A 27,512-nucleotide genomic window follows, 5' to 3' on the forward strand; every position below is an offset into this window, starting at 1 on the left:
CACCCTCAAAAAAAAAAAAAAAAAAAAAGAAGACTGATGCTGGGACCAGCAAGTGGCACGGTGCTTAAGGAGCTGGATTCCCACATGGCTGACTGTGGTTCGGGTCTTGGACCCGGCAGCTTGAAAGTCATACAGGGCACATGTGCATGCATGCGTCAAATCCCAGGAGAGTAGAGGAGAAAGGATTGTGGCATGGCCATCTTCCTGAGGGGGGATATCTTACTTTCCTCTCTCCATTTCTCTCCAGAGAGCACAAACACCTATGACAAAAACCTAAAATATTACTGATGCCTACTCAGATCAATTAAGTCAGTAAATGCACTTATTATGAAAAAGCTGTGGAGAGGGAAGAAATGTAGGGCCTCTGACTCAAAATACCTGTTTTGAATCCAGGTCCTTCTCTTTCCAAACTTGTGACCTTGAGTCAAGTTTCTTATCTTTGTATGCTTCCAATCTTCTTCACTCTAAAATTAAGGCAGGAAATACTCCCCAACTCATCAGGTTATTGTGAAGACAAAATGAATGTATCACTGACTCTTAGTATGTGCTTCATAAATGTTAGTTATGATAAATACCTGTCAATCCCTCTCTAGAAGACTCTAAGCAACTTGATGCTAGGACCTGCATCTTGTTCCTTTCTGGCTTGTACATAGTACACATGCCAAAAAAACACAAAAGTTAATGGTTTCAGATGCATGAATGAAGATTAATTTTGACTTTAGGAATTCAGGGAGCTTTACATAGAAGAAGTGACCCGTGAGCTGAAGCTTGAAAGATGTAAAGGCTTGTGAAAGATGGGTGGGTGTGGTTAGATATTTGTGCGTGTATGTACATGTGTATATATATATGTGTGTGTATATATATATATACACACACATACATGTATATATACATATATACATATACACATACACACTTCCAAAATTTCATGGAAAATGTGTAGTTAAGTATGAATTTATTTTTGGTACAAAAAATTGGAATCCATGTATGGTTTTGTTATACTACGCATTTTCCATTGACTTTTTTTTTTTTTTTGAGAGGATTTTGCTTTCGGGCATGTGCGCTCACCAGACAGACAGAGAGACAGAGAGACAGAAAGCGAGAAATTGGCCCCCAGGGGGGATGGCCACGCTGCAATCCCTTCTCCTCCATTCTCTCGGGATCTTGGGCATGCATTGCACACGTGCCCAGCATGAGTTTTAAGCCATCGGGTCCGGGACGCGAACCGCATTCAACTATGTGGGAGTCCAGAGACATAGCCATTACGCTAACTGCTGGTCCCTCCATTGACTTTTTGAAGACCTTCGTAAGAGCATGAGCCAAGGTAATGTACAGTACTTTGCAGGGTATAGAAAAAAGATTAAAAAAAAAAAAAAAGCCCTGTGCATTGGGGTCAAAGAAGTTACGGAGGAGGATTTTAGTGAGGTGGTACTGAAAGGTAAGTCAGGCCAATGCGTCAGGAGTTTGCAACACCTAAGGGAGTTGGACTTTATTCTGTAGAGAATAAGTAGATGAAGAATTCTGAACCGGTGAATGCACAACCAGGCCTGTGCTTTCCGAAGTTAATCCTTTCCAACTGGAGGGAAAGGAGAACTGGAGCAAGAAGGAAGAACGGTTCAGATTGCTACAGCTTCTCGTAGCCTTTGTCAAATCTTCCCAACAGACCATGTTTTATGAAGCTCTAGGGCTGCCAGCTGATTTATGTTAATAGCATCACTGCTAAATTTGGTGGTGGAAGTGATGGTAATAATAATAATTCATAAGTGTCCCTGCCAAGTTGAGGAGTTTTATCATTGTTTCATTGTTACACAATTGGCCCTGTGTGTTCATGGATTCTGTATCTACAGACTCAGCCAATCATGAACACAGCAAAACTACGCGAATTGTCAGAAATGGGAAAAGAGGTAATTGGCGGCCAGCAGGTAGGTAGTATGGTGGTTAAGGTGCTAGACGCCCACATGGCCAACCACAGTTCAAATCTCAGACCTAGTAGCTTGCTTTCTCTGTCTCCCTCTGGTGAGCATGCATGCCCTATAGCAAATTTTTAAAAATATAATAAAATTAAATAAATCATTAAGAGAAAAGAAGTGACTTCCTAAAAGAGTAATATTGGGAACCAGCAGATGGCATAGTGTTTACGTCACTGGACTCCCACGTAGTTGGCAGTGGTTCAAGTCCCAGACCCAGACTTAAAAGTCTTGCCAGGTACGTGTGTGTGTGTGTCCAAAACCCCAAGAGGAGAACGGAAGAGAAGGGATTGTGGTATGGCCATCCCCCCTTGGGGATGATTTATCACTGTCTCTCTGGTGAGCATATACATCCTATAGCAAAAATCTCTAAAATAACTAAGAGTGTAACTGAAGAAGTTTATATTTTCCTTTTCACTTATATCTGATGCTAAGATTATAGTTAACTTGCAATATTCATAGATGGATTCCAGGACCCCCATGGACATTAAGCTCCAAAGCTCCTCAAGTCCCTTATATAAAGTGGCATGTAATTTGCATATAACCTATATACACCCTCCTATACACTCTAAATAATTTCTATATTACTTGCTGTACCTAACACAATGCCTATGTCTCACTTCATTTGCATGAATTTATCATTGTGCTCAGTGTGAGGCAAATTCAAGTTTCAGCTTTTGGGAACTATCTGGACTTTCTTCTCAAATATTTTCAATGCACAGTTGGTTAAATCCTATATTGCAGAAGCCCCAGATACTACAAAGGGCTAACTGTACTTATGAGTAACCTACAGATCATGTTGAATAGACAGGATGTGTATGGGCCATGTGTCAGTATCACGCCATCTTAGATAAGAGACTCAAGCACTTGCACGTTTTGCTATCCACAGGCATCCTGAATAAATCTCCTATGGCTACCCAGGGACAACTGTATCTTATTATTTATTAATATACACAGGGTAAAGATTTAACTTGAACAAAATGGGAAGACCCCCTCTCACTGCTGGATCATCACTTACTCTGTTCTCTTTCTCTGGCACAATCACTGTTATTGGTTTTTAGTAAATCCTCCCAGAAACACTCCAGGCATAAAATAGAATATGTATATATATTCTTTTCACTTTTTAGTTGAGATATAATTGATATATCACAGTATAAATTTAAAGCATAGACTCTATAAATTTTGATATAGGAATTCCATGAATCCATCACATTAAGATAGTGAACATATCCATCCTAAGATTTTTTTTTTCCAGAGAGATTTTTGCTACAGGGCACATGCACTCTCCAAAGAGACAGAGACAGAAAGTAAGAAATCACCCCTGAAGAAATGGCTACACTGCAATCCCTTTTTCTCCATTCTCCTCTTGGAATCTTGGGCATGCACGCGTGCCCAGCATGAGATTTAAGCTGCCAGGTCTGGGACTCAAACTGCCGTGGACTACGTGGGAGTCCAACAATGTAACCATAACACCATCCTAAGATTTTCTGTACTTATTTGTAGTCTTTCCTTTCTCTCTCCCGCCAGGACTATCTGCTCCCACCCCTTCCCCAGTGGCTACCATTGATGTGCTTTACACTACTCTAGATTACCTCATCATTTTCAGGTGCAATGTAGATGGAATTTAACAGAATGTACTCTTTTTTTCTGGCTTATTTTACTCAGCATAATTGCTTTGAGTTTCACCTATGCTGTTGTAAATATCAATAGCCCATTCCTTTTTACTGCTGAGTAGTATTTCATTGTGTGGATAAACCACAACTTGTTTATCCATTTATCTGTTGATAGATTGTGTGTCTTCCCAGTTTGGAGCTACTACAAATAAAGCTGTTAAGAATATTCAAACACAAGCTTTTGTCTGGACATATGCTTTTATGTTTTGGAGAAAATGGCTGAGAATGAAATGACTGCATCTTATGGTAGGAATATATTTAGCTGTTTAATTTTCAGGATACCACCAAACTGTTTTCCAAAGTATCAAGTCATTGGAAAAGTCATGATGCATTTTTGCCATAGAAAAATATGTCATGACTTTTTCAATGACCCAATAGTTACATCACTTTACATTCCTATTACATTCCGGTTCTTCTACATCTTCACTAACACTTCGTAAGGTCAATCTTTTTCATTTTAGTTACTGTTATTGCAAGTTGCTTTTGCACACATTGCCACAATTCCAGTGTGGGCTTGTTTTCCTCTTTACTCTTCCTGGTCTTCAATGCCAAACAGCAACAATGATTTTTCTCCCTTTTCTCTGTGGTCTTTGTTTTCCATTTAAATGATTATTCTCTTGCTTTATCCTTTTTGTCTCCCCCCCCTTTTTTTTGAGACCACTGTTTGTTATAGGGTGTGTGAACTCATTGGAGAGCCAGAAAGTGAGAAATCACCACCCCCCCACAGGGAGATGGCCATGCCACAATCCCTTCTCCTCCATTTTCCTCCTGGGATTTTGGGCATGCATGTACATGCACTTGGCATGAGTTTCAAGACACTGGGTCCAGGACTCGAAGCACGATTGGTCACATGGGAGTCCAGTGCTCCAACCACTACGCCACCTACTGGCTCCTGTCTTCCTCCACTTTTGACAAAGGACATTTCTCTCAGACATCTTTAACTAATGAACAATTTGCCCTCTCATCTGTAAACTTCTAGGGTTCTGATAAAGAGATCCAAGGAAATGTCCATTAAAAAAAAAAAAAAAAACTCAACAAGATGCAACCTGCAGATCACCTCATACACATGGAGTAGAAACAGGAGTCATAAAACATGACCTTGACCTTAGAAGGTGGCCTTGAATAAGTCTTTCATCTGCTTCCCACCTTATCTCTCTGTCTCTCCAGTGAGCACACACACCTTGTAGCAAAAATTCCTTTTAAAAAATTCGGATTTTATCACCTTCTTCCTAATGAAACTTAGCTATTCCTACTATATAGGAATTTAGTAACAATTTACTAAATGAATGGTGATTTATTTGTAATCTAACATTTTTCCCAATACATGTGGCATTTATCCTAATTTGAAAACTAGTTAAACATATTCTCAAAATTGCATATAGTTAGTTGTTCTTCTGTTCTATGTAAAGACCAAATATTTTGAAGAATCAGAGGCTGGCTAGAATGGGTTTTCTAAGAATAGAGTCTCTGGGTACCAACGTGGCCAGTCACTGCCATGTCCCCGAGCTGTTTACAGAAAGCTGCAGCTTAGAATCCTAAGACTCTAGAGGGCAATGCGAAGTGACACAGCCCATCCCCACATACTCACGTGTCCAGTTCAGAACTCCTGGCTGAAGAATGATGATGCTATTGTTTCTTCCTCTCCAGAGTGCCATTGTGACATTCATGGGGATTGTTGTTCTCACTATGAAGGCAGCTGTTATTGAACTGTTCCTTGGTAAGTACTGTTACATGTGTATCTGGATACCCTTTTAGCATTTTCCTAAGCTCCAAAGAACCTAGCCAGGAAAAGTTTTAAACTCAGAGCATGTAAACAATACAATGTATCTTTTTTATGATCAACATTTTGGAAAGAAATTTAAGTGAGAATGTTAAGTGTAGATCGAATTCAGGATGCACATGTACCTACTTCTTTTATATAAGTAAATGTGTATATTACATATCTGTGTGTCTATTACACACACACACACGTTTTGTGAGCAACTGGCAAGTATTTCAGATACCACATATTTGCAGATTCTGAACTCAGGGATTTTAATTTCTCAAAAAAAAAAATCTTATCATTGAAATGGCTTTACTTGTACCATGGATTACTGCTAAGAGATATCTGTAAAGTGCTTCATCTCTGTCACCAGAGGATACCATTTTGAGTAGACCCCTGAGGAGCAGTAGTGGACTATGGGAAAGAAAGTGCTGATGGGTCTCGGATTAAGTCCAGGGAAAATCTGTTAAACTTGGCCCCCTTGTCAGGTAAGGTGCTTCTGAGGATTATTGGGAAGCTATATAGCCATGGAAGGATGAAAAAGCCTTTCAGATAGTCTATATTAGTTTGCTAGAGCAGCCATAACAAAATACAACAAACTGGGTAGATTAGAACAACAAAAATTTACTTTCAATTCTGGAGATGAGAAGTTCAAAATCAAGGCAACCCATTTCCTTCAGAGGTCTGGGAGGGAGAAATCTGTTCCAGGTTTTTCTCTGAGACTCTGGTGGGTTGCTAGCAATTTTTGATGTTCCTTGGTTTCTAAGCTGCTGTCCGTTGCTATGACAGAATATCCGAGACGAGGTCGTTTACAAAGAAAAGAGGTTTACTTAGTTCACAGTTCTGGAGGCTACGAGGCTCAAGATTGGAGGCTATACCTGGCAGGGGCCATGTGCTGCTTCACAACATGGCAGAAAAGTGGGAGGGAAAGTGGCGAGTGTGAAAGGAGGAGCCTGCTTTATAACAACCCACTTTTTTTTTTTTTGAGAGGTTTTTGCTTATAGGCCAGTGTGCTCACCAGAAAGAGAGATGGAGAGATAGAAAGCGAGAAGTCACCCTCCAGGGGGGATGGCCACACCACAATCCCTTCACCTCCATTCTCATCTTGGGATCTTGGGCATGCATGCACACGCACCCAGTGTGAGTTTAAGCCACAGGTTCCAGGGTCCAGCCTCGGCAGCAGTGGGTTGACTCGTCGGAGGTGGTGCAGGAAAGGAAGACGGAGGCCTCAGTGCCACGTCCTGAGTCGGACACCCTTAGAGATTGCTCTCTGTGGAGTGACCACTGCTAGGAATCATTGTGCCTTTTTATTGAAAATGTGACACACACAAGTAAATGGGTGAGGGGCTACATGTTCTAATTATCAGTTTATAAAGTTTTAACAATAGGGAACATAGGTTCTATTCAGGGTTGGATTAAGGGTGGGTCTATTGCAGTTCCGCAATTGTTCATTTGATGTAGGCAGGTCTTCATGGAATGCAGTTTCGGGAAAGCAACTCCAGCAAGCAGAGATAATTATCAGCTGATGCGGTGGCAGCCATCTTGTGATTACTGAGCATGATGCTGAGGAAAGAAAATCTCAAGTATAGATATTAGTTCTTATGGATCTCAATAAAGAATGATACTTATATAATTGTATATGGATCTGAAACTTAATTGAAGGAATCCTAATATACTTATCTATTTATAAGGGGTGAAGCTATTGTTCACTTGGTGAGGGCAGAGATACAGCTTTTTCAACTGGCGGTAAAGTGACTAACAAGTTAATGAAGAACTTTAAAGTGGGTTTATGGCATACCTAAGCATTCTATTGTGCCTGTGGCGCCACTGTTATGTATTTTGTTAGAACATTAGCTACCGTGGGGTGGGAGTGTCCTGGGCCAGTTTTGGCCTAAAAGGTTATTTTTAAGCTTATGTTAAATGTATCTTGAAGGGCCTTCCAAAGGTCAAGAAGATTTCTGCCTAGATGTGACTTCAGCACACCCTCTATTGTGACCGTAAGGATGAAGCGTTGTAATTAACAGTAGATGGTCAGCACAAAGGGGAGTGGTTGGGGGACTTTCGGGAAATTTTATCATATACCCAGAATGTATAAGAGAGCTATGTAATTCTTTTATAGTAGTATATCAGGGAGTCAGAGAGGGGTCGCTTCCCAGCAAGGCTACCACAGTCTCTAGAGCATACAACAAGCAGCCTTGCCAACATGCTGAGTCGACCCAAGATTTGCTCATAGGTCAGGGGGTGTACAGCAGCAGCCTTGCCAACATGCTGAGCCAACCAAAGCTGTGCTCAAAGGTCAAAGGTTCAAAACAGATCCCGGGGCCCCATCGGGTCAGACTCTTCCACATAGGGTCCGGGACTTGAACCACGGTTGGCTACATGGGAGTTCAGCGACATAGCCATTACACTAACTGCTGGTCCCACAACCCACTTTTTTAAAAGAGGTTTTTTGTTCTTGTTTTTTTTTTGGGGGGGGCTATAGGGTGTGTGTGCTTGCCAGAGACATGGAGAGAGACAGAGAGACAGAAAATGAGAAATCACTGCCTAAGAGGGATAGCCACACCACAATCCCTTCTCCTCCATTCTCCTCTTGGGATTTTGGGTACACACTCACACGCAGCTGGCATAAGCTTTAAGCTGCCAGGTCCAGGATTCGAACTGCTGTCAACTATATGGGATCCAGCAACCTAAGCATTACACCATCTGCTGGTCCTAACAACCCACTCTTGAGGTAATTTAACCCTGGAGACCTAATTCATTCCAAAACCTGACTCCCACACACAAGAAAGGCATTTAAAGGTTGTTAGTGGCCTAATCACTTGTTAAAGGCCCCACCTCCCACCACTGACAAACCAGAAATCAAATCTCAACATGAGTTTCAGAGAGGACATACCACAACCAAACTAGCACTTGGCTTCTAGATGCATTGCTCTTATCCCTGCCTTCCCCTTCACATGAAATGCTCTGTGTGTATCTGCCTCCAGAATTGTTCTTTTTATGACAATACCAGTCATTGGATTAGAGGCCCAATATACTCCAGCATGACCTCATTCTAATTTGACTTATTCCATCTGTAATGAGCCCATTTCTCAGTAAAGTCACATTCCGAAGTACTGAGGAGGTTAGGACTTCAGCATGTGAATCTGGGGAGAGGGGACGCAGTTCAGCCTGTAATACAATAGTAACAGTAACGTTCACATTCTGTTCTACATGGCAGAATAAAGAAGAGAAAGAGGTAACATAGCTTAGAAGGCAAGGGGGCTCTTGGCATATTGGAAGGAGTCCCAGAGAACCTATCCTTCTCAGGGGGAGGATGTGAGTTCCAGTCCTCATGCCCACCCTCCCAATCATCTTGCTAATTTTGGCAAGTCACTCCTCAGGACCTCCCATTTCTTCTTTGGTAGATTTTATTATTGATTAATCACCCAGCCCTATGTAAAATGGCTGCCTAAGAGCCAGGGAAGCTCCGCCTAAGCTTTGTCTCTCTCAGCTAAGCCACCCTCTCCTGGAGCCAAAGACAAAACACCAACATGTTCTTTCCTCAGTGGCACTAGCCCCTGGCTCCTGTCTGATGGTTCTGAGAAACCATGAGGGGCTCTGAATACCTGGGCCAGGAGCCCTCTCCCTAGCATTAGAGTTATCCTCAAGGACCAGGCAAGGTCCAAGGGTCAACCACTCCAGCACCACCTCTACAACTGCTCTGTATTCCTGGACTGCTTCATTACACAGGTTGGCTAGGACCTTGGGGGTCATTCACCTTGGGAATATGTGGTCCTTTGTTTCCCTCTTGCCCTTTTGAGAGGTTACCTCCTTTCTCATACTATCCAACAGGTTAGTGGGTTTCTAACAGTACAATGTGTGAGGAAGTAGACAAGGGGTTAGGAATGGGGAAGTTTCAACAAACAAAACAAGCCCTGAGACCATTTCATACTCTACTATGTCTCTCAGTATCACAGATCTGAGAAGGGAGATCCCTCCTTTTTCCAGTCTGTCCTGATGTAAAACTCTTTGTCCCTCAAGATTGTTCATTCACATGGTAACAAATAAAAGTAGAAAAAGGAGACTACTGTTCCTTAACACAATGAAGAACAGATATTACCACCCCATAGCAAACATTATACTCAGCAACAAAAAGCTAAAAGCTTTTCCTTTAAGATAAGAAACATGAAAAGGATTCTCACTCTTATCACTTCTATTTAACATAGTGCTGGAAGTTCTAGCCAGAGCAATTAGGCAAGAAAACGAAATCAAAGATGTCCAAATTGCAAAGGAAGAAGTAAAACTGTGTGCAAATGACATGATCTCACACACAAAATCCTAAAGGCTTCACCAAGAAAGTGTTATAAATTCGATAAAGTTACAGATATGAAATCAGCATGCAAAAGTAAGTAGCATTGTTGTAATCTACCAATAAACTATCTGAAAAAGAAATCGAGAAGACAATCCCATTTACAATGGCATGCCCAAAAAATACTTAGAAACAAATTCAACCATAAAGGTGAAAGATCTGTACACTGAAACTATAAAACACTGAAGAAACAAACTGATAAAGACACAAATGGGGGAGGGGGAGGGAAGGAGGGAAGAGAAGAGGAGAGAGAGAGGAGAGAGAAAGTAAGTGATAAATCATCCCCCAGGGAGTCAGACACACTCTAATTCCTTCACCATTCTCCTCTCAGGATTTTGGGCATGTACCCAGCGGGATTTTCAAGCTGCCAGATCTGGAACTAGAACCCTGGAGTCAGTTATGTAGGATCTAGCATCTTAACATCCACACCATCTGCTGGCCCCAATACATGGTTTTTAACCTGTCCATTATACTTTAATAAACTTGAAGGGAAATAAGAAATCACTCTAATTTTTTTTTAAAAAATGAAGAGACTCATTCATAAATTTCACTCCAAGTCTTTGTGCCTCTTCCTCCTCGGCCTCTCTGTTGCCCACTTGTCTTTGTCTCAGGGTCATTTTGAGTCTCTGTGACCCCTCCTCTGGATATAGCAACAGCCTTCTCGCCCCCAAATACTTACCTGCTTAGTTCATCATGCCCCTATTAATCTCCCTAAAGCCATGTCTGATTGTCGCTCTGCCTTTAGGCTGGAGTCCAAGGTTCTTTTTTGGGGTTTTTTTGGAGAGATTTTTTCGCTATAGGGCGTGTGCGCTTGCCAGTCAGACAGAGAGAAACACAGAGACAGAAAGCAAGAAATCACCCCCCAGGGGGGATGGTCACGCCGCAATCCCTTCTCCTCCATTCTCCTCTGGGGATCTTGGGCACACACGCACACGCGCGCGGCGTGTGTTTTAAGTCACCGGGTCTGGGACGTGAACCACAGTGCACTACGTGGGAGTCCAGTGACATAGCCATTACACTAACTGCTGGTTCCCAAGCCCAAGGTTCTTGAAGTGCCTTGCTTGTGAGGCCTTCCTGACAGACTCCTGCAGCCTCCCCAGCTCTCGTCTCTCACCATAGCCCCTACTTTGGCCTTGAATCTCTCATTTCTGAGAAGCCCATGGCTTTTCTCATCTCCAGGCCTCTGAAGCGCTGTTTGCTCTGCCGGAATTCTCCTCTCACCCCTACACACCTTGTCAATCCTCCTGGAAACTTTTCTCCACCCCCATTAGATGCAGCCCTCTTCCCAGGCACTTTCCTGGTGCTTCATAGCTGTATAGTAGTTGCCTCATTAGTCTAGCTCCCAGAATTTACTGTAAACTCACCAAGGGCAGGGGCTCAGCCTTGCTCATTGTTTTATCTTAGAGCTCATACCACAGGGTACTCAAAAAAAAATGATGGAACCAGGAGTTAAGGACTTCCACATGGCTGACCATAGTTCAAGTCCCAGACCTGATGGCTTGCTTTCTCTTTCTGTCTCATCAAACTGGATAATAATAATAAAGTTAAATAATGATTTTTTTAAATAATATTTTTGATAAATAAATGGTGATTCTTAAGGACACTGGATTTTTAAGGTATCAGAGCCATCCAAGGATCCTCCCAACACTTTCTAAATTAATGTTAATTAGCTGCTTAATGAACATATCAGAGCTAGCATGTTTGTCTGGGGCCTGCTTATGCTGCCCATTGTTCCTAAGCAATGTGAGAACCTGGAGGGAGCAAGCAGAGTAAGAGGCCTAGATTGCCACCAGCAAACTCTCCTCTGAGCTCCAACTCCTGCCCTGGAATAACTACAGCTTTAGCACCTGGAGGGAGCAAGCAGAGTAAGAGGCCTGGATTGCCACCAGCAAACTCTCCTCTAAGCTGCAACTCCTGCCCTGGAATAACTACAGCTTTAGCCAAGTATTAACCTTGACAGAAGTTCCCTTTCTATAAAGGAATGGCCTCCAAAGCCCATCCCCACTTTATTTTACAATGAGGAATAAAATTTTATCATTTATGTGATAATAGAGAGTAAGATTTCAGGGCCAGCCTATGGCTTGGTGGTTAAGGTGGCTGGATCCCATGGGATCAAGCAAATGGTTCCAGTCCCAGACCTGGCAGCTTGAAAAACATGCTGAGTGTACATGTGTGCGTGCCTTTCTGAAAGAAGAGAGAGATGGAGAAATTGTTGAAGATGACCATTTCCCATGGGGAGTGAAGGTGCTTTCTCACTCTCTTTCTCCCTCTATTTCTCTCAGGCTAATGCATGTGGCCTCTGGCAAATTAGAGAGAATAAGTTTCTATATCCTAGCTATGAAGTTCTGATTTATTTGATGTTAAATGTTTCAGTAAGTACATAATCCCAAATTAAAGTATTAGGAAATTTCAACTGTTTAAAGATTATCTGCTTTATAAATCAGTTTTCAAGAAGGGATTATGGGGGGACCAGCAGTTAGCATAATGGCTATGTCGCTGGACTCCCATGTAGTCGACCGCGGTTCCAGTCCTGGACCCGGTGGCTTAAACTCACACTGGGCGCATGTGCATGCGTGCCCAAGATCCCGAGAGGAGAATGAAGGAGAAGGAATTGCAGCTTGAAAAACACGCTGAGTGTACATGTGTGAGTGCCTTTCTGAAAGGAGAGAGAAACGGAGAAGTTGTTGAAGATGACCATTTCCCATGGGGAGTGAAGGTGCTTTCTCACTCTCATGGCCATCCCCCTGGGGGGTGATTTCTCACTTTCTATCTCTCTGTCTCTGTCTGTCTGGCAAGCGCACGTGCCCTATAGCGAAAACCTCCCTTCCCCCCAAAAAAAGAAGGGATTGTGGGTATTACCTGTGTTAGTATATTGATAGGGCTCTAAAAAGGTCTAATTAAAAGTTTATGGGCAAGAAAGACAATTCTATAGAAATTTTAGGCATATATGTATCCAATAAGCACTCACTAATTTGATCAGTGATGTTCTGGATTTCATGCCTTCTTGAAAGTAGATGGATTCCAATTATAATTCGTTATTGACTAGAAAACATGAGCAAGGATTAATCATGTCAATGATTCTAGAAAGCATTTTTCATTATTATAAGTCTACGGGATTTCTTAAATTTTCTCATTTAAATTTTTTTTTTTTTATTGCTAGAGGGTATGTACATTCACTAGAGAGACACAAAAAGCACCCCTACAATGGGGCAGGGGAACTCCACAATCCTCTTTCTTGCATTTCTCCATCCCACCAGGATTTGGGGAATGTACAATTGGAACCACAGTCAGCCACGTGGGATCTGGATTTCAGTGCACAGCATTTAACCACTGCACTATGGGCCAGCATTCCAAATGGCTTCCACATGATAAATTAACACACAATAATGTTATCTTTTTCTAATCATAAGATAAGCGTATTCTATATAAAACACATATTTTTTCAATATACATGGCATATAATATGACAGGAGAAAATGCAAAAACTACAGAAATCATAATTCCATCACTATTGGAATTGTGGTACATTTGTTTCAACTATGTCTGCACACACATTAGCTTCATCAGACTCATTCAAGTCAGAGCTGAGCCTTTCATGGGTAATTTAGTAATCTTCTACGCACCACTTGTAATAAGTGTTCAGGATTACCTATTGTTAGGACATTTCCTTCATTTTACTGTTTCCAGCTTGCTATTAGAAATGATAATGAGCATTTTTAAATCTTGAGACCAGCAGTTGGTGTAATGGCTATGTTGCTAGACTTCCACGTAGTTGACTGTGGTTCAAGTCCCAAATCCAGTGGCTTAAACTTACACTGGGCACATGTGTGTGTATGTGCCCAAGATCCTGAGAGGAGAATGAAGAAGGGACTGTGGCGTGCTCATCACCCCTGGGAGATGATTTCTTGCTTTCTGTCTCGCTGTCTCCGTCTTTCTGGCAAGCACACATGCCCTATAGCAAAAGAGAGCTCTCGAAAATAAATAAATAAATCTCTGTCAAAATCTGATTATAACTTGAATATATTCCCAAAGGTACATTTCCAAGTCAAAAATTATAAATTTTTTAAAGGCTCTTGAAACATACCCAATTGCTTTCCAGAAGGGCTCCACATGCTTAGATTTTGAAAGCAGTGTACAGCAATGCCCTAATCCCAAATCCCTGCTAGGATTAAGTATAATCCTATGTTTTATGTTTATGTGCATGACCTAGGAAAACATTTCGTTTTGCTCTAGCTTGCATTTTTTTTCTTTTATCATTAACAAGACTGAGCATTGTTTCAAGTTTACTCATTTGTATTTTCTCTGTATATACATTTTTCTCAAAAGAATTTAAAAGCAATTATATCCCATATATCTTTACCAATTTCTACACTAGAGAAAAAGTGAAGCAGGAAAAACTCTATTTGAAAAGTAATTTGTATATTTAATTTGCTTGGGAATTTCAAGCACTATTCAAGAAAGCTGAGAACTTGATGGTATTTAGAACTAGCATATTGGATTTGAAGACTGAGAAGCGTAGCTCCAGAGTTGGTAAATGGAGATGGCCTTGGAACTTTGGATTCTTGACTTAATTTCCTGGAGGTTTCTAGACACTGATGGCCTCAGGACCTGGATCATTATCTAGTCCTACAAAGGGGATGGCTGTCGAACCTGTCTCCTGCTCCACGCTTTGAGGCAAGCTTCAGCCATTTATCTTGGCGTTCTGCTAAGCTTCCAAGGAAATGGGATACAAGACTGATTTTTCTCCCATCCTCACGTTCAACTTGTAATTCGCCAATTCCAATGTAGCAAGACAGGTCTTGCTTCAGGGCAGAAGCACCTTGCAGGCCTTATGGACCAGCCTTCTCCTGAAGAGTGGTTTCTGGGGAGCTTTAATGAACAAGTCGTACACTGAGGGGAGGGCTCTGTAACACCCAAAGGGATGATGAACCACTCCTGTTACTGAGCCGAGCTATGCATGTTCGCAGCCTAAAGGGTCTTGAGCACAAGTGATGGGGCTGTCTTACTGGAATATTTATAATCCTAACGATACCAAAGCTTATAAACTACTTGCCACAGGCACACCCACCCACAGGACATTATTTGGTTTTTCACACGAATTGATATCCAAAGGCATTACTTTACTTACTCTCTCTACTAAGCTCACTTCATTTTTTTCTATATACTTCGTACTTGTTTTAAAAAGAATGCTAGGATTCTAGATATTTATTTTTGCACATAACAATCAAAGTGTGGTCTTTGCACAGAGCTAAGTGACAGTGACTACTATAAAAATTAGACCTCCAGGACACTCATGCCCATCCAAGTCCCAGAAGCAATTAACATCTAAAAAAGTCTGCCTTCATCCTCCTTGGCTAGACAGTGGTTCTCACTCACTCCTCTTCCACGCTTCTGTTTTTGTAGGACATGGTATGTCTACTATCCGGGCCTCAACTAGCGCTGTCAGAACTGGGATGGTTCAGCCGCCACATAGTTGGCACAGATTACCTAGTGTCTTAGTCCATTCCAGTCCATAACAAACTGCCAGACTGGGAGGTTTATAAAAACAGAAACTTACTTCTCACAGTTCTTTTTTTTTTTTTTTGAGAGATTTTCACTGTAGGGCGTGTGCGCTCGCCAGACAGACAGAGAGAGACATAGAGACAGAAAGCGAGAAATCACCCCCCAGGAGGGATGGTCACGCCGCAATCCCTTCTCCTCCATTCTCCTCTCGGGATCTTGGGCACGCACACACACGCGCCCGGCATGAGTTTTAAGCCACCGGGTCCGGGACACGAACCGTGGTCAACTACGTGGGAGTCCAGCGACATAGCCATTACGCTAACTGCTGGTTCCCCACAGTTCTTGATAGTCAGAAATCAAAGATCAAGTGCTGGCAAAGTGTTTCTGGTGAGGGCCCATTTCCTGGTTCAACAGTCTTCTGGCGGTGACATGGGGTCACTTCATCTTGACTCCCCTATTTTCCTTAACTGCTTAGTCTGAATAGCCTCTACCACAGCAGCTGTGTCCTCACATGAGGAAAGAGGTGAGCTAGTTTTCTGGGTCCCCTCCACACACTTCTCTTTACAGGACATAGGTACTCACCAGAGAGAGGGGGAAAATGAGAGATCACTCCCGAGGGAGAATGGCCACGCCACAATCCCTTCCACGTTCTCTCAGGATTTTGAGCACACTCACCTACGCCAGACATTTCCCAAGCCACCAGGTCTGGTACTGAGTGCCCAGTCAGTCATGGGGTATCCAGTTGCCTTAACTACCACACCACCTAGCTGGCCCCCTGGGGCCTCTTTCTTAAAGGCTCTAAGGCTGTTCATGAGGACTCACCCTCATGACCTGATCAATAACCAGAGGCTTCATCTACTAAGACCATCACACTGGAGATTAAGATTTCAACAGATGGATTGAGGGAGGGGGTGGGCACAAACATTTGGCCTACAGAAGCTACATAATATGAATAAAAAGTTTTCCTAAATACTTGTAGCATTTGTCACTTTTCCTTTAAAAGTAGTTGCCAGGGCCCCGATGGTGTCACAGCAGTAAAGCACGATGTTCTGTGAGGCTGATCCACGTGGGAAGGTTCCAGGGTAGCATCTGGAGACCTCCCAAGAACACTGGTTAAGTGCACGCCCACGTTCTGGGGCTGGCTGAAGCTGGGGGTGGATCATGGTACCAGGACCCTGCTGGGGCACTCTCTTTCTCTAAGATAGATGAATAAACTATGATTAAAAATAAAAGTTGCCAATTCAAGAATCCCCCAGTCCATTTATACCTAAATTAAGCATCTCTTTTCTCTTGAAACACACAAACTTGGAGGTAAAAGACCTACTTGATTGCTCGGTTTCCCCACACTCACCTGCAGAATCCCAATTCCATTTTTTTTTTTTAAAAGACTTTTGCTAGAAGGAGTGTGTGGTCACTGGAGACACAGGGAAACAGAGAGAAACCAAGAAATCATTCCCCAGTAGGGATGGCCTTGCCGCAGTCTCTTCTCCCCCATTCTTCTCTCAGAATTGTGGGTACCCACGCACATGTGCCCAATCTGAATTTCAAGGTACCGGGTCTAGGACTTGAATGGCAGTTGGCCATATGGGAGTCCAGTGCCACAACCCACTACACCACCTGCTGGTCCCCCTCATTCCATTTAAAAAGCGAATTTCTCAGAAAAATGGCTCAATAGAAATATGTTAAAGCAGTACCTCATTCGCATGGGTGAGGTGGAAGAATGCCTGGGGAGGAAGGAAGAACAGAGAATTGGCTGGCATTTTGAAAGGAAAAACACTACTTTTCTATCTATTGATAGAATTCATGTAGGTACATGTAGAGAAATGAACAGGTTTGTTTTGCTACTGAAATCAAGTGCTATGAGAAATTCTCACAATACACGTCAAAATTTTAAGTGAGCATAAATTTCAGACAAGAAATTCTATTTGTAAATTTATCACAAAATAATAATGAATCTGTCGAAGATGGAGCTATTTATATTAAATTGAGAATTAGTTAAATTACAATGCATCCATGTGAAATTGTGTTATAAACAGTGTAAACAGTAGGAGCATGCTCAAATGTTTGTTTAAAGGTATACATATATACATACATCAAGAAAAAGACTGAAGTGGACCAGCAGTTCAGTGAAAATTATTGCAGAAAGAATATTTAATGACCAGAAAAAAATGTTGGTGTATATTCCCATGTGAAATTGTGTTATAAACAGTGTAAACAGTAGGAGCATGATCAAATGTTTGTTTAAAGGTATACATATATACATACATCAAGAAAAAGACTGGAGTGGACCAGCAGTTAGCGTAATGGCTATGTCACTGGACTCCCATGTAGTTGAATGCAGTTCACGTCCTGGACCCAGTGGCTTAAAACTCATGCTGGGTCCGTGTGTGTGCGTGCCCAAGATCCCTAGAGGAGGATGGAGAAGGGATCGCGGTGTGGCCATCCCTTCTGGGGGGTAATTTCTCACTTTCTATCTCTCTCTGTCTTTCTGGCGAGCACACGCGCCCTATAGCAAAAACCTCTCCAAAAAGAAAGAGACTGGAAAATATTGTACTTCTGCATTCATTCATATTTTCTGTACTTTTTTTCACTTTTTTATAAGGAATGTGTATTATTTTTGGAATAAGAAGAAAAACGATCAACATTTTTTAAAAACATAAGACTCAATTTCATCTTATATGCTCAAAAAGGAACTAGAAATGGAAACTTAAAAAGATGAGTTCGCCCATCTTTGCCTATGGCCATACTTCCAAGAAAGCAGTTCCAGATGTTTGAGGTTTCCCTTCCTGGTTCTGTGGAGAAAGTTCTGCTACCCTTAGTTGGTCTCCAGGGGCGCAAACCCAGGGCTGCTAGCGTGGGCCACCAGGGGGCACTAGCATCCCTCCCTCTTCTCCCCAGTTTCCCTTTTGTCTTCCCTTCCCGGAATCTTTTTTCTGAGGCCTTTCACATGTCCCCTCCTTCAGTCACGATCACACAAACAAGCGCACTCATGTGCACGTACATGTACACACACACGCGCGCACGCACGCACACACGCACACACTCCCACGCATGTGCATGTGCAGTTTTCTGGCTGTTTGGAACTGGGCCATTTAGAAATCGGCTGTGGAGTAGAGCAAAGATCACAGGAAAGGTCTGAGTTCATCCTACCTCAACCTTTTATTTCTAGAACCAAGCAAAATGTGGACTTCTCCAGATCCACATTTTGTCCTTTAAAAAAGGAGCTTGTGGTGTTGGTATGGTGAGATTTAAAGACAGAGGGCCAGCAGGTGGCATGGTGGTTAAGGCACTGGATTCCATATGGCTGACTTTGTGGTTGGAGTCCCCGAACGGCGACTTGTAAAATACATGAACACACAAAACAAACAAACGCACCAGGTGCATGTGCATCCCAAATCTCAGGAATGGGGGAGAAGGGATTGCACCATGGCCATCCTCCTTAGGAGGAGAATGATCGCTCTCTCGGGCTTTCTCTCCAGCTCTCTCAGGCATGCATGCCCACATGTGAACATGCCTATGGCAAAAATTAAACACCAAAACAGGGACCAGCAGATGACTTAATGGTCACATGGCTGGACTCCCACATGACTGACCACTGTTTGAGTCACAGATCCGGTGCCTTGTGCCTAAAATCCTGAAAGGAGAATATAGAGAAAAAGTGATTGTGGCATGGCTATGACCCCTGAGGGGATGATTTCTCCCATTTTCTCTCTATGTCTGTCTCTCCAGTGAGCACACACACCCTATAGCAAAAATCTCTTAAAAAAAAAAAACAAAAAAAAAAAAGACACCAAAACTTCGCCAGATCCAATGGGTATTTTTTAAAGGACCTTTCACTGAGGTCTAAGAACAGTTTGTAAGTTACATCTTATTTCCCCAATCTTAATATAAGGGAATAGTAGTCCCATCAATACAAATAATTTACTTTTACATTGATGTAAGCAAATATAAAGTTCAGAAGAGAAAGCATTTAAGTGAAATAATATTACTTTTTTGTATTCTCTTCATGTAGTTTTGCTGGTGACTGGAATACACTCCAATAAAGAAATGACAAAGAAAATTAAGAGGCCCAAATTCAGTAAGTAAAATTCGCAATTTCTTGCTGGTATAGGCTTCTCTTTTGGGGAGTTATTACACTTGTTTTACATAATATAGGAGGTGGTTTTCTGTCTCTTTCCTCACCTACCTCATCCCAAAAAGGTAGAAGTCCTAATTTTCAGGTAAAAAGCACTAGAAAAATTCAAACTGCACAAAGACCAGCCGACACTATGTCTCCATAGCTAAGCAAGGATAGGCATTTACCTGCTACTGAAATGCACAATTCCCCATACCAGAACATTCAGTGTGGCTAATGCAAAGGCCCAGCTAACCTGTCTACCCTCCAACATGCCCTGTGGCAAAAAGGCAAATCTTCTCAGAAAAGCCCATGATATTCACACCCAGCCAAGTGGAAAGAGGAGAAATAAATTTCACTTTTGGGTGCTATAGCAGTTAAGATTAAGTGACAGAAAATTCAGAATAGCTGTTTATATGAAACCAAAGTTTTGTTTGTTTTCCTCTCTATCTTCATAGTCAGTTGGGGCTTTTATGAATGTGCTAGAACCTTCATGAACCCAGACTCCAGTCTTGTAATTCTGCCATTCTCAGTGTGTCTCCTGGTTCACTGTCCAAAATGGGTGTCAGTTTCACTCATCAAGTCTACATTCAGTCAATAAGAAGAGATGTAAAAGATCCCTCCAAAGATACATCCAGGCCCAGCCCATGGCCTGGTAGTTAAGGGAGCTGAATCTCACATGGCCAACTGTGTGGTTCAAGTCCCAGACCCAGCAGTTTGAGAAATACTCCAGGCATATGTCCATGTATGCCCCAAATCCCAAAATGTGAGATAAATGAAGGAAAAGGGATTGTGGCCTGATCATGCCCCATGGGAGTACTCTCTCCTTCTCTCTTCAGTGAGCACGTACACTCACTTATATTTACACTGTAAATATAAACAAAAATCCAGAAAATTCTACCTAAATGCCATTGGCCAATAGAGAAGGAGAATGAGAAATGTCTTGATTTCAAACATCCGTGTACCTCGCTAAAAGAAAGGCAGTAACAAAAGAAGGGAAGAACGAGTACTTGGAAATAAAAAGCCACAGATGGGAACTCTCACACTCAAATACTATGAGCACACTGGAGGCTCGATGGGAGCTTAAGTGAGGTGTGTGTATATCAGACCATTAAAGAAAGGTTTTAGATACCGCCCCTGATCTGTGCTCTCCACAACTGAAGCCTTCCTGCAGCATTAAGTTCAGGTGCTTTAAAATCTGCAACAATACATGATTTGGAATAAGAGAGATTTGCTTTACACCAACTGTTCTTTTTTGTTCTGCCCCTTTAAACCCTCCGTGTGAGATTTCCTGTTGAAAGGAGACCAAAAGGGCAGCTATCCACAGCCTCCTAGGCTGAAATACTAAAAAGGAATCAGTTGTTTATTTATTCCTGTCAGAACCAAGAGCCAAGAGGACTGGCTCTGGGGCAGATGTGTGTTCAAAACAATGATTGGGTTAATATGGAGACAAATGCACGCCCAAGTATAAATTCCTTTGGGCTGTTTCCAGCATCTTCATTAACTCATATACAAAAATCATGAAAGGTTCCATGATTACCATGACAACAGTTTTCAGTGACTCTGAAAGTCTGTGCTAAATGACCCAAGGGCAAAACTCTTTAAGAGATCTCAGATGGATTGAATTTCTGATATGCTGAATTCTGCCTTATTCTCAAAAAATCTCCCTAGTGATGCAGCACATTTAAATCAATAAAGGCATGAGGCCTTTTCTCTAATTAGAAACTCTGGCACAATCATTAAGTAAGGGGGAAAAACTACAATGAAGGTAATGGGATATTCCCCAGTCATGGAGCTCTCGGATTCTTGACCTCAGGAGTATTTCTAAATTATAGTCTATAGCTTGAGGCCAAAGTAATGTTAATTTTCTATCCAGTGTTCTCAGTCTGATGCTGGTACAGGTGACTGATGGGAAGGAAGGAGCATCGTTCACTTATTTGACAAGGATTTATCAGTTTAGATCAAGCACCAGGTGCTGTGTTAGATACCCGAATACAATAGCAATCAAGACCGTCGTTGCCCCCACAGAGCTCGCAGCCTTCTGGGAAAGACACACAGGTAAATAGGCAATTATAATGTCATCTGTAAGTGTTAGGGTATGGGGAGCTAAAGATACTTGATTTGGAGAGGCTTTTGCCTTAGGGTGTGTGCATTCGCCAGAGACACACACAGACACAGTGAGAGGGGAAGTGAGAAATCACCCCCCTGGGGGGTGGGGGTAATGGCCACACCACAATCCCTTCTCCTTCATTCTCCTCCTGGGATCTTGGGCACACAAGAACACATGCCAGGCATGATTTGGAAGCCACTGGGTCTGGGACTCAAACCATGGCCGGCCATATGGGAGTCCAGCAATGTAATTGCAACACCATCTGCTGGTCCCAAGGTACTTTAAGAATATGAAGAAGCTGTGTATCTGGGAGGGCTTCCAGGAGGAAATGACAAATCTACATCCCAACTAGGGATTGACCAGGCAACAATGAGGAGAAAAGAAAGGTACAAGCAGAAGGACTCACTGTGGTCAAGGCCTGGAAAGTGGAAATAGAAAGGACTAAGTAGTAGTTCAATATAGCTGAAATAGAATAGGGGGCGAACATGTTAAGGGAAAATAGAGAGTTAGCAGGCACCAGACTGTGTTCAGGATTCTGGACTTCATCGTGAGGGTAACGGGGAGTTACCATAGATACAAAATAATCTCAGTGCTGCTTATTTTGATCACATTTAGAAGCTCAAGGCCAATATGATTAAGCAACAAAGGAAACTTAGGCACGACTTGGAGTAGTTGGCAGAACCCAAGACAGGAAGCTGCAATGCTCCAGGCCTAGACCCCAGATAGAAAGGCCACAGGAACTGGCACCTCTGGTTCTCTGTGTCCGTCTCTTTCTCTGCCATGTCTCTCAGTCATACCAAACTCCTGGGAATTAAAATCTAGTATGACTCAGACTAGACTGGCAGAGGTTCACCCCTATGAAGAGTATATAGTCCTCAGAGAACAGGGTAGTGGTCGCGGTTGCCTTCGGGAAATTAGTAATAAACCCCTTTGTACCAACACATAAAAAGACGGAGCACGATTTGTTAGCGAGGAAGCAGAATGGACTTGCCTGCACATAGTAGGTGGCACAAAATTGTCTACAAAGTCCGGAGAGAATTTCACACGTGTTTATATGGCAAGGTGGAAGACAGGACAATGGTCATTTCTCTTGTCTCCCAGAGAGATAAGTGGACACCCCTCATGATTGTCTCCTGTATACCCAGAGACCCCTGGAGCTCATTCCAGAGGGAAGTGTTTACTATCTAAGGGTCAGAGGCCGAGACATTGCAGTGTGAAGTCAGCCTACTATGCCTTCAAGGAGACTCCCTGAGAGGAGAGGGCCAGGAGGCAATGACCTCCCTTGTCCCCACTAAACAAAGGAAGACTGACCATCTTTACCCTCCCAGTTGACATCTCAAAGCGCATCTTACAAGGAATCACTGAAGGACTTAAAACAGAAGGTGGAATTGTAAAAGCAGAGCTTTCACAACTCACTGCGGCTTCAGCACGAGAGTAAACTAGGCCAGTGGTTCTCCAAGTGCGGTGCCAGGAAACACACTTGGGGACCTTTTGCCCCACTCACTCTCTACAACCCGAGTCAGAAACTATAAAGTTTGAGCCCAGTAACTTATGTTGCAACAAGCTCTCCTAGTGATTCTGGGACCTTGTAAAATCTGGGACTTGAAGTACAGAGAGAACCAAGAACAGAGCTTACAGATGTGGATGTGAAGCATTAGGTAAGCTCTTTAGTGCCTTCACATTCCACTGGTGGTTTTTCAAGACAAAAAGTCTTCACAACCCAAAAGACTAAAGGCAAAAAGGTAAGGGGGAGGTAATTTGGTAATGTTGGGCAGTGGACAATTTCCTGACCCCTACTACATCGCGGCACTATGTTGGACTCCTGGGATCTAATGCCCAAGGCACGGTGTAATTAGCTGGCAGCGCAGATGCTAAACTCAAGTCTGGCTGAGGTTCAGTCCCAGATGTTTTCCCAATGGCCTCTGACCAAGGTGGGTGGACTAAGCAATGAGGCACCCGTTCCCTGGGGATAGATGAGGGCCTTGGATGGTCAGGGGATGGCTAAGTAGACGCTAAAAGAGAAGAGATATGGGAACATAGGGGAAGACGAGCACAAGTGTCCTTAGGCCTGGCTGGAGAATGTTCGCCATCCAGCGCATGCCTTCTGCCTACTCACAGGGTTACCATTGCTTTGGGGAGTTAGCACTTCTATTTTCCTTTTTCCCCCTCTATTCATGATAGGGCACTTGGGCACACGTGTGAGAGGGAGAGAGAGGGAGATAAGCGCTCTCCACAAGGTCTGACCGTGCCACAATTCCCTTCCTCCAGTCCATTGGTCCTGGGCACCCGTGTGTGTGCCCAGCATGTTACAGGCTGACCTGGCCGAGGGTTCAAACCAAGGTCACCATGTAGGCTCTGGCTTTTCTTGAGCAGCATGTCACCACAGAGCCTGCCTCTCCCTTCTTTTCTTCTTTTCCTCAACCCTTTTTCTTTCCATTTCTCTCATCTGCCTCTGGCGCCCTGTGCTCCTTCTGGCCATTGCTTAGCATCAGTCAAGGCCCTTTGGATGAAGGGGGAGTACTTAGGACCATGTTGAAGATAACCCAGTATGGGGGTTCTACAAAGTGGAAAAGCCAAGAGGGGAAAACAACTGGACGGATTCTCACAGCTCTACTCTCCCAGCCCATTCACAACCATTCATTCCAAGCTAACACTTTGCTTTCGTGTACTTATACTGAGTGCAATTTTATTCTACCACATTTGGCTTATAACATTTTCTATATTAAATCAAACCCGACTCCAAACTATCAATTGCCAGGAAAGGAGGGGGAAAGTTCACAATTTCAAGGGCTTTCTCCCTCCCTGCTCACCAGCTGCTAGAAGGCTTATACAGTCTAGAAGATTCAGGGAGGTCCCCTGAGCTGCTCAGTGTTCAAGTCAACATCATCTCCAGAAGGTGGGCAGCACCACTGTTTCCTGGAACATGGGATCTTTACAGAGGTGGGAAAGCCCCCTACCCAAGGCTCCACCCCTAGGTGAATCACTCTGAGGTTTGCTCTTCCAGAGTAACTGCTAGGGAAAAGGGACAGTTCCCTTACTGGAATCTACCTGCCTACTCCCACCTTCAGAGTCTTGGAAGATCATTTTCTCCCTATCACTTTTTGGCCTGAATGAGCCTAATCCCTTCAAACAAGGGAGATTTGGAAATTCTCATTCCCAAAGCCCAGAGAGTGTATTATCAACAGGTAACTCTGCGCTCTTTTCTGCAGCCTTGAGTTCCACAGGTGAGAACAGAAAAGCTTATCTCTAGAGTAGTCAAAAAATGCAATGAGAATAAACCTAATAACTTACTCAATTAACCTGCATGGTCCAAGAAAAAGTTTGCCTTACTACAGTAGTGAGAGTTTTTTCACATTATTTTTAGAGGCGACTTTTCCAAGGCTCTCATTTTCCCCAATATGTGTTGGAGCCATAGGTCTCATCTTACCCAGAAGCCCCTTAGTGGTTGGTTCAGTCAGGAGAAACACACTCGAGCAATTTCAAATGAATGACAAAAATAGAGCTGTATTTTCCTTGTTTACAAACCTGCAAATATTGACTGAATGGTTTAGGTGTGTCCATAACACTCGTCTAAGGCAATCACAAATACTGCATCAATTTTAAGGATTACTTCATTTATGTGTAGGCTACAAATTTAAAGAAGGTACTCATCAACTTAACACCATCGGTCCATCCTGCAATTAATACATTGTATGTGTCCATATAAATTTCGTCCACCAAAGACTCAAACAATCTGTGCTAGAAGAAGAAAAACTTCAGGGACCAGCAGATGCCATAATAGTTACATCATTGGACTCACACATAGTCAGCCATGGCTCAAGTCCTGGATCCATCAGCTTAAAATTGACACCAGGCACATGTGTGAGTGTGAGTGTGTGTGTGTGTGTGTGTGTCCAAAATACCAAGAGGAGAATGGAAGAGAAGGGATTGTGGTGTGGCCAATCACCCCCTGGGAGGCAATTTCTTGCTTTCTGTCTCTCTTTCTGATGAGTGCATGTATCTTACAGCAAAATCTCTTAAAATAAATAAATAAAGCTTTTAAGTTATAAAAATCTCATCAACCAATAGGGTTTCTACACATGACAAAGCCCTAGAAGGGCCCCAGAAGCAATAGCCTTAGTCCAAAGTGGCAACAGATAGGTTAACATTATGCAGGTGACAGCCATGGGGATTAATTCCACGCAGCACTTCCCGGCTGCCCATCCTACAAAGTCTCTGACTTCAATGAGCATCCAGTTTCAAATATGAGAAAATAAAAGTACAGAAAGAAATGTCTTTCTGGGCCTATCCGTAGCCCAAGCACACACAAAACCAGGTTAGCTGCTTTTTGTGTGTGCACCAAACTAGGCCAGGTACCTCCTGCTGTGTGTACACAAGCACAGGCCGTACTTCCCCTATCAAGAGCTTCCCATGCGGCATTCTAAGAGCTTCTCGTACAGTCTGTCTTCCCAGTGAGACCAAGATTACCATGGAGCTGTAATTAGTGCTCATTAGGTAATTGCTGGATGGATGGACAATCAAGATCCAAAACCAGTAACAAACACTATAAAACAAAGATATGGTAAATGCTATGAATCAGTCTACAATTGAATTCCGACTGGCTTCATGAACAAACATTCAAAATGAGACATGAAAAATAAGAAGTTTACAGGCAGAGGTTAGTGGAAGGGCTTTCTAGGTGGACTAAGCCCACCTATCACGGGTAGCAAGTGGAAAATGAGGTCAGAAAACTGAGTGGCGTGGTTGGTTTAAGGGTTCCAGAACCATGGGAGAAGCAGCTGAAGTGGTGGGGTGTTAGGACCAGGCAATGACAACTTAAGCATTTTTTCTTCACCATTCCTTTGATTATGGGGAGTAAACCCTGAGAAGTTTTCTAGACAGGAAATTAATATGAAGACAATACTCAGATGAACTACAAGACATTCTTCATAAGCAGCAAAGCTGTATTTTGAAATATTTCCATTCCATGGGGGTCTGTTGAAATAGATTTAACCTGGGGTGAAATGTACACCCTTTAATTCACATAGCTCTAACTAGTTAAGCTTAATACCTTGTAAGGCATGGACAGATTTCTGTCATCTCTCGTGGGAGAGTGGATGATGCCTGAACATACTGCCTCGGCCATAGAGAGAGCATTGTTCTGAGACGTGGTTGTGTGGTACACTGGGCAGTGAAGAGGAAATGCAGTTCTGTGACCATAGGGTCCGGTGTAACAGGCGCTTGCTTCATGTGTAGCAAATTTTAAGTAATCCCCGGTGTTTGCTCGCTTCTTAGACATCTGGTGTCAACACTAGTGTGTTCAGATTGGTGCACATGCCCTTTCTCAGACCATGGGAAGGGAAGACGATTAACTTTCTAGTCCTCTGCTCCTGATGTGACAATGAAGAAAGCAGGAACTTGCCATATTGCATATCTCAGTTGTGTAAACTCTTATCTACCACAGCAATCCTCAGAAGTACCAGGAAAGTCACGCAAGGGAAACCACACTAGAAAAAGTGCCTTGAGGTATTTGGGGGCACACGCACAGATACATGTGTGCACGCACAGATGCATGTGTGCACGCACAGATGCATGTGCGCACGCACGCGCACACACACACACACTCGAATCTATTTGTCAGACACATCCCACAATCCCCACCAGTGGCTGTCAGCAATCTGAGTTCAGAAAAGCCCAAATCCTAAGAGGGAGCAATGGAGACGTGACTACAGTGTGAGACCATCCCCCATGGGGGTCTTTTCTCATTTTCTCTCTTCCTCCTAACCCCACCCCCAGCAGGTGCATGCTCCCCTTGGCAAATTTTTTTTTAATTCTACAACTTTTAACATTGGAGAACTCTGATTCCTGAAGAATCTGCAACCTACTTGTTTGTGCTTTTCTCTGCCTCGCTGTTCCTGTGTTCCCACAGCCTTCCTGCCCTGTTCTACCCTGTCACTCAGCTCCTTCACTGGTTTCTAGAAGAAACTCCTGTACGTGACATTCGACCACATTTTAGAGTTTTTTTTTTTTTTTGGGGGGGGGTGGTTTTTTTGTAGT

The 27,512-nt window shown here is 42.9% G+C and overlaps 1 protein-coding gene across 3 annotated transcripts in view; it reads left to right on the top strand.

The window, feature by feature from the left end:
- Positions 1 to 27,512, top strand: part of VIT (vitrin) — a 132,482-nt gene that overhangs the window by 16,868 nt on the left and 88,102 nt on the right. For all 3 annotated transcript variants that reach the window (XM_006151330.2, XM_027772992.1, XM_027772993.1), the window contains exons 2-3: positions 5,288 to 5,357; positions 19,265 to 19,330. In XM_006151330.2, coding sequence (XP_006151392.1) covers positions 5,306 to 5,357; positions 19,265 to 19,330 — 118 coding nt within the window. In that variant the 5' untranslated portion in view covers positions 5,288 to 5,305. The remainder of the gene's footprint in view (positions 1 to 5,287; positions 5,358 to 19,264; positions 19,331 to 27,512) is intronic.

This window comes from Tupaia chinensis, unplaced genomic scaffold (assembly GCF_000334495.1).
Source record: "Tupaia chinensis unplaced genomic scaffold, TupChi_1.0 Scaffold000317_1, whole genome shotgun sequence".
In the NCBI taxonomy this organism is placed as follows: domain Eukaryota; kingdom Metazoa; phylum Chordata; class Mammalia; order Scandentia; family Tupaiidae; genus Tupaia; species Tupaia belangeri.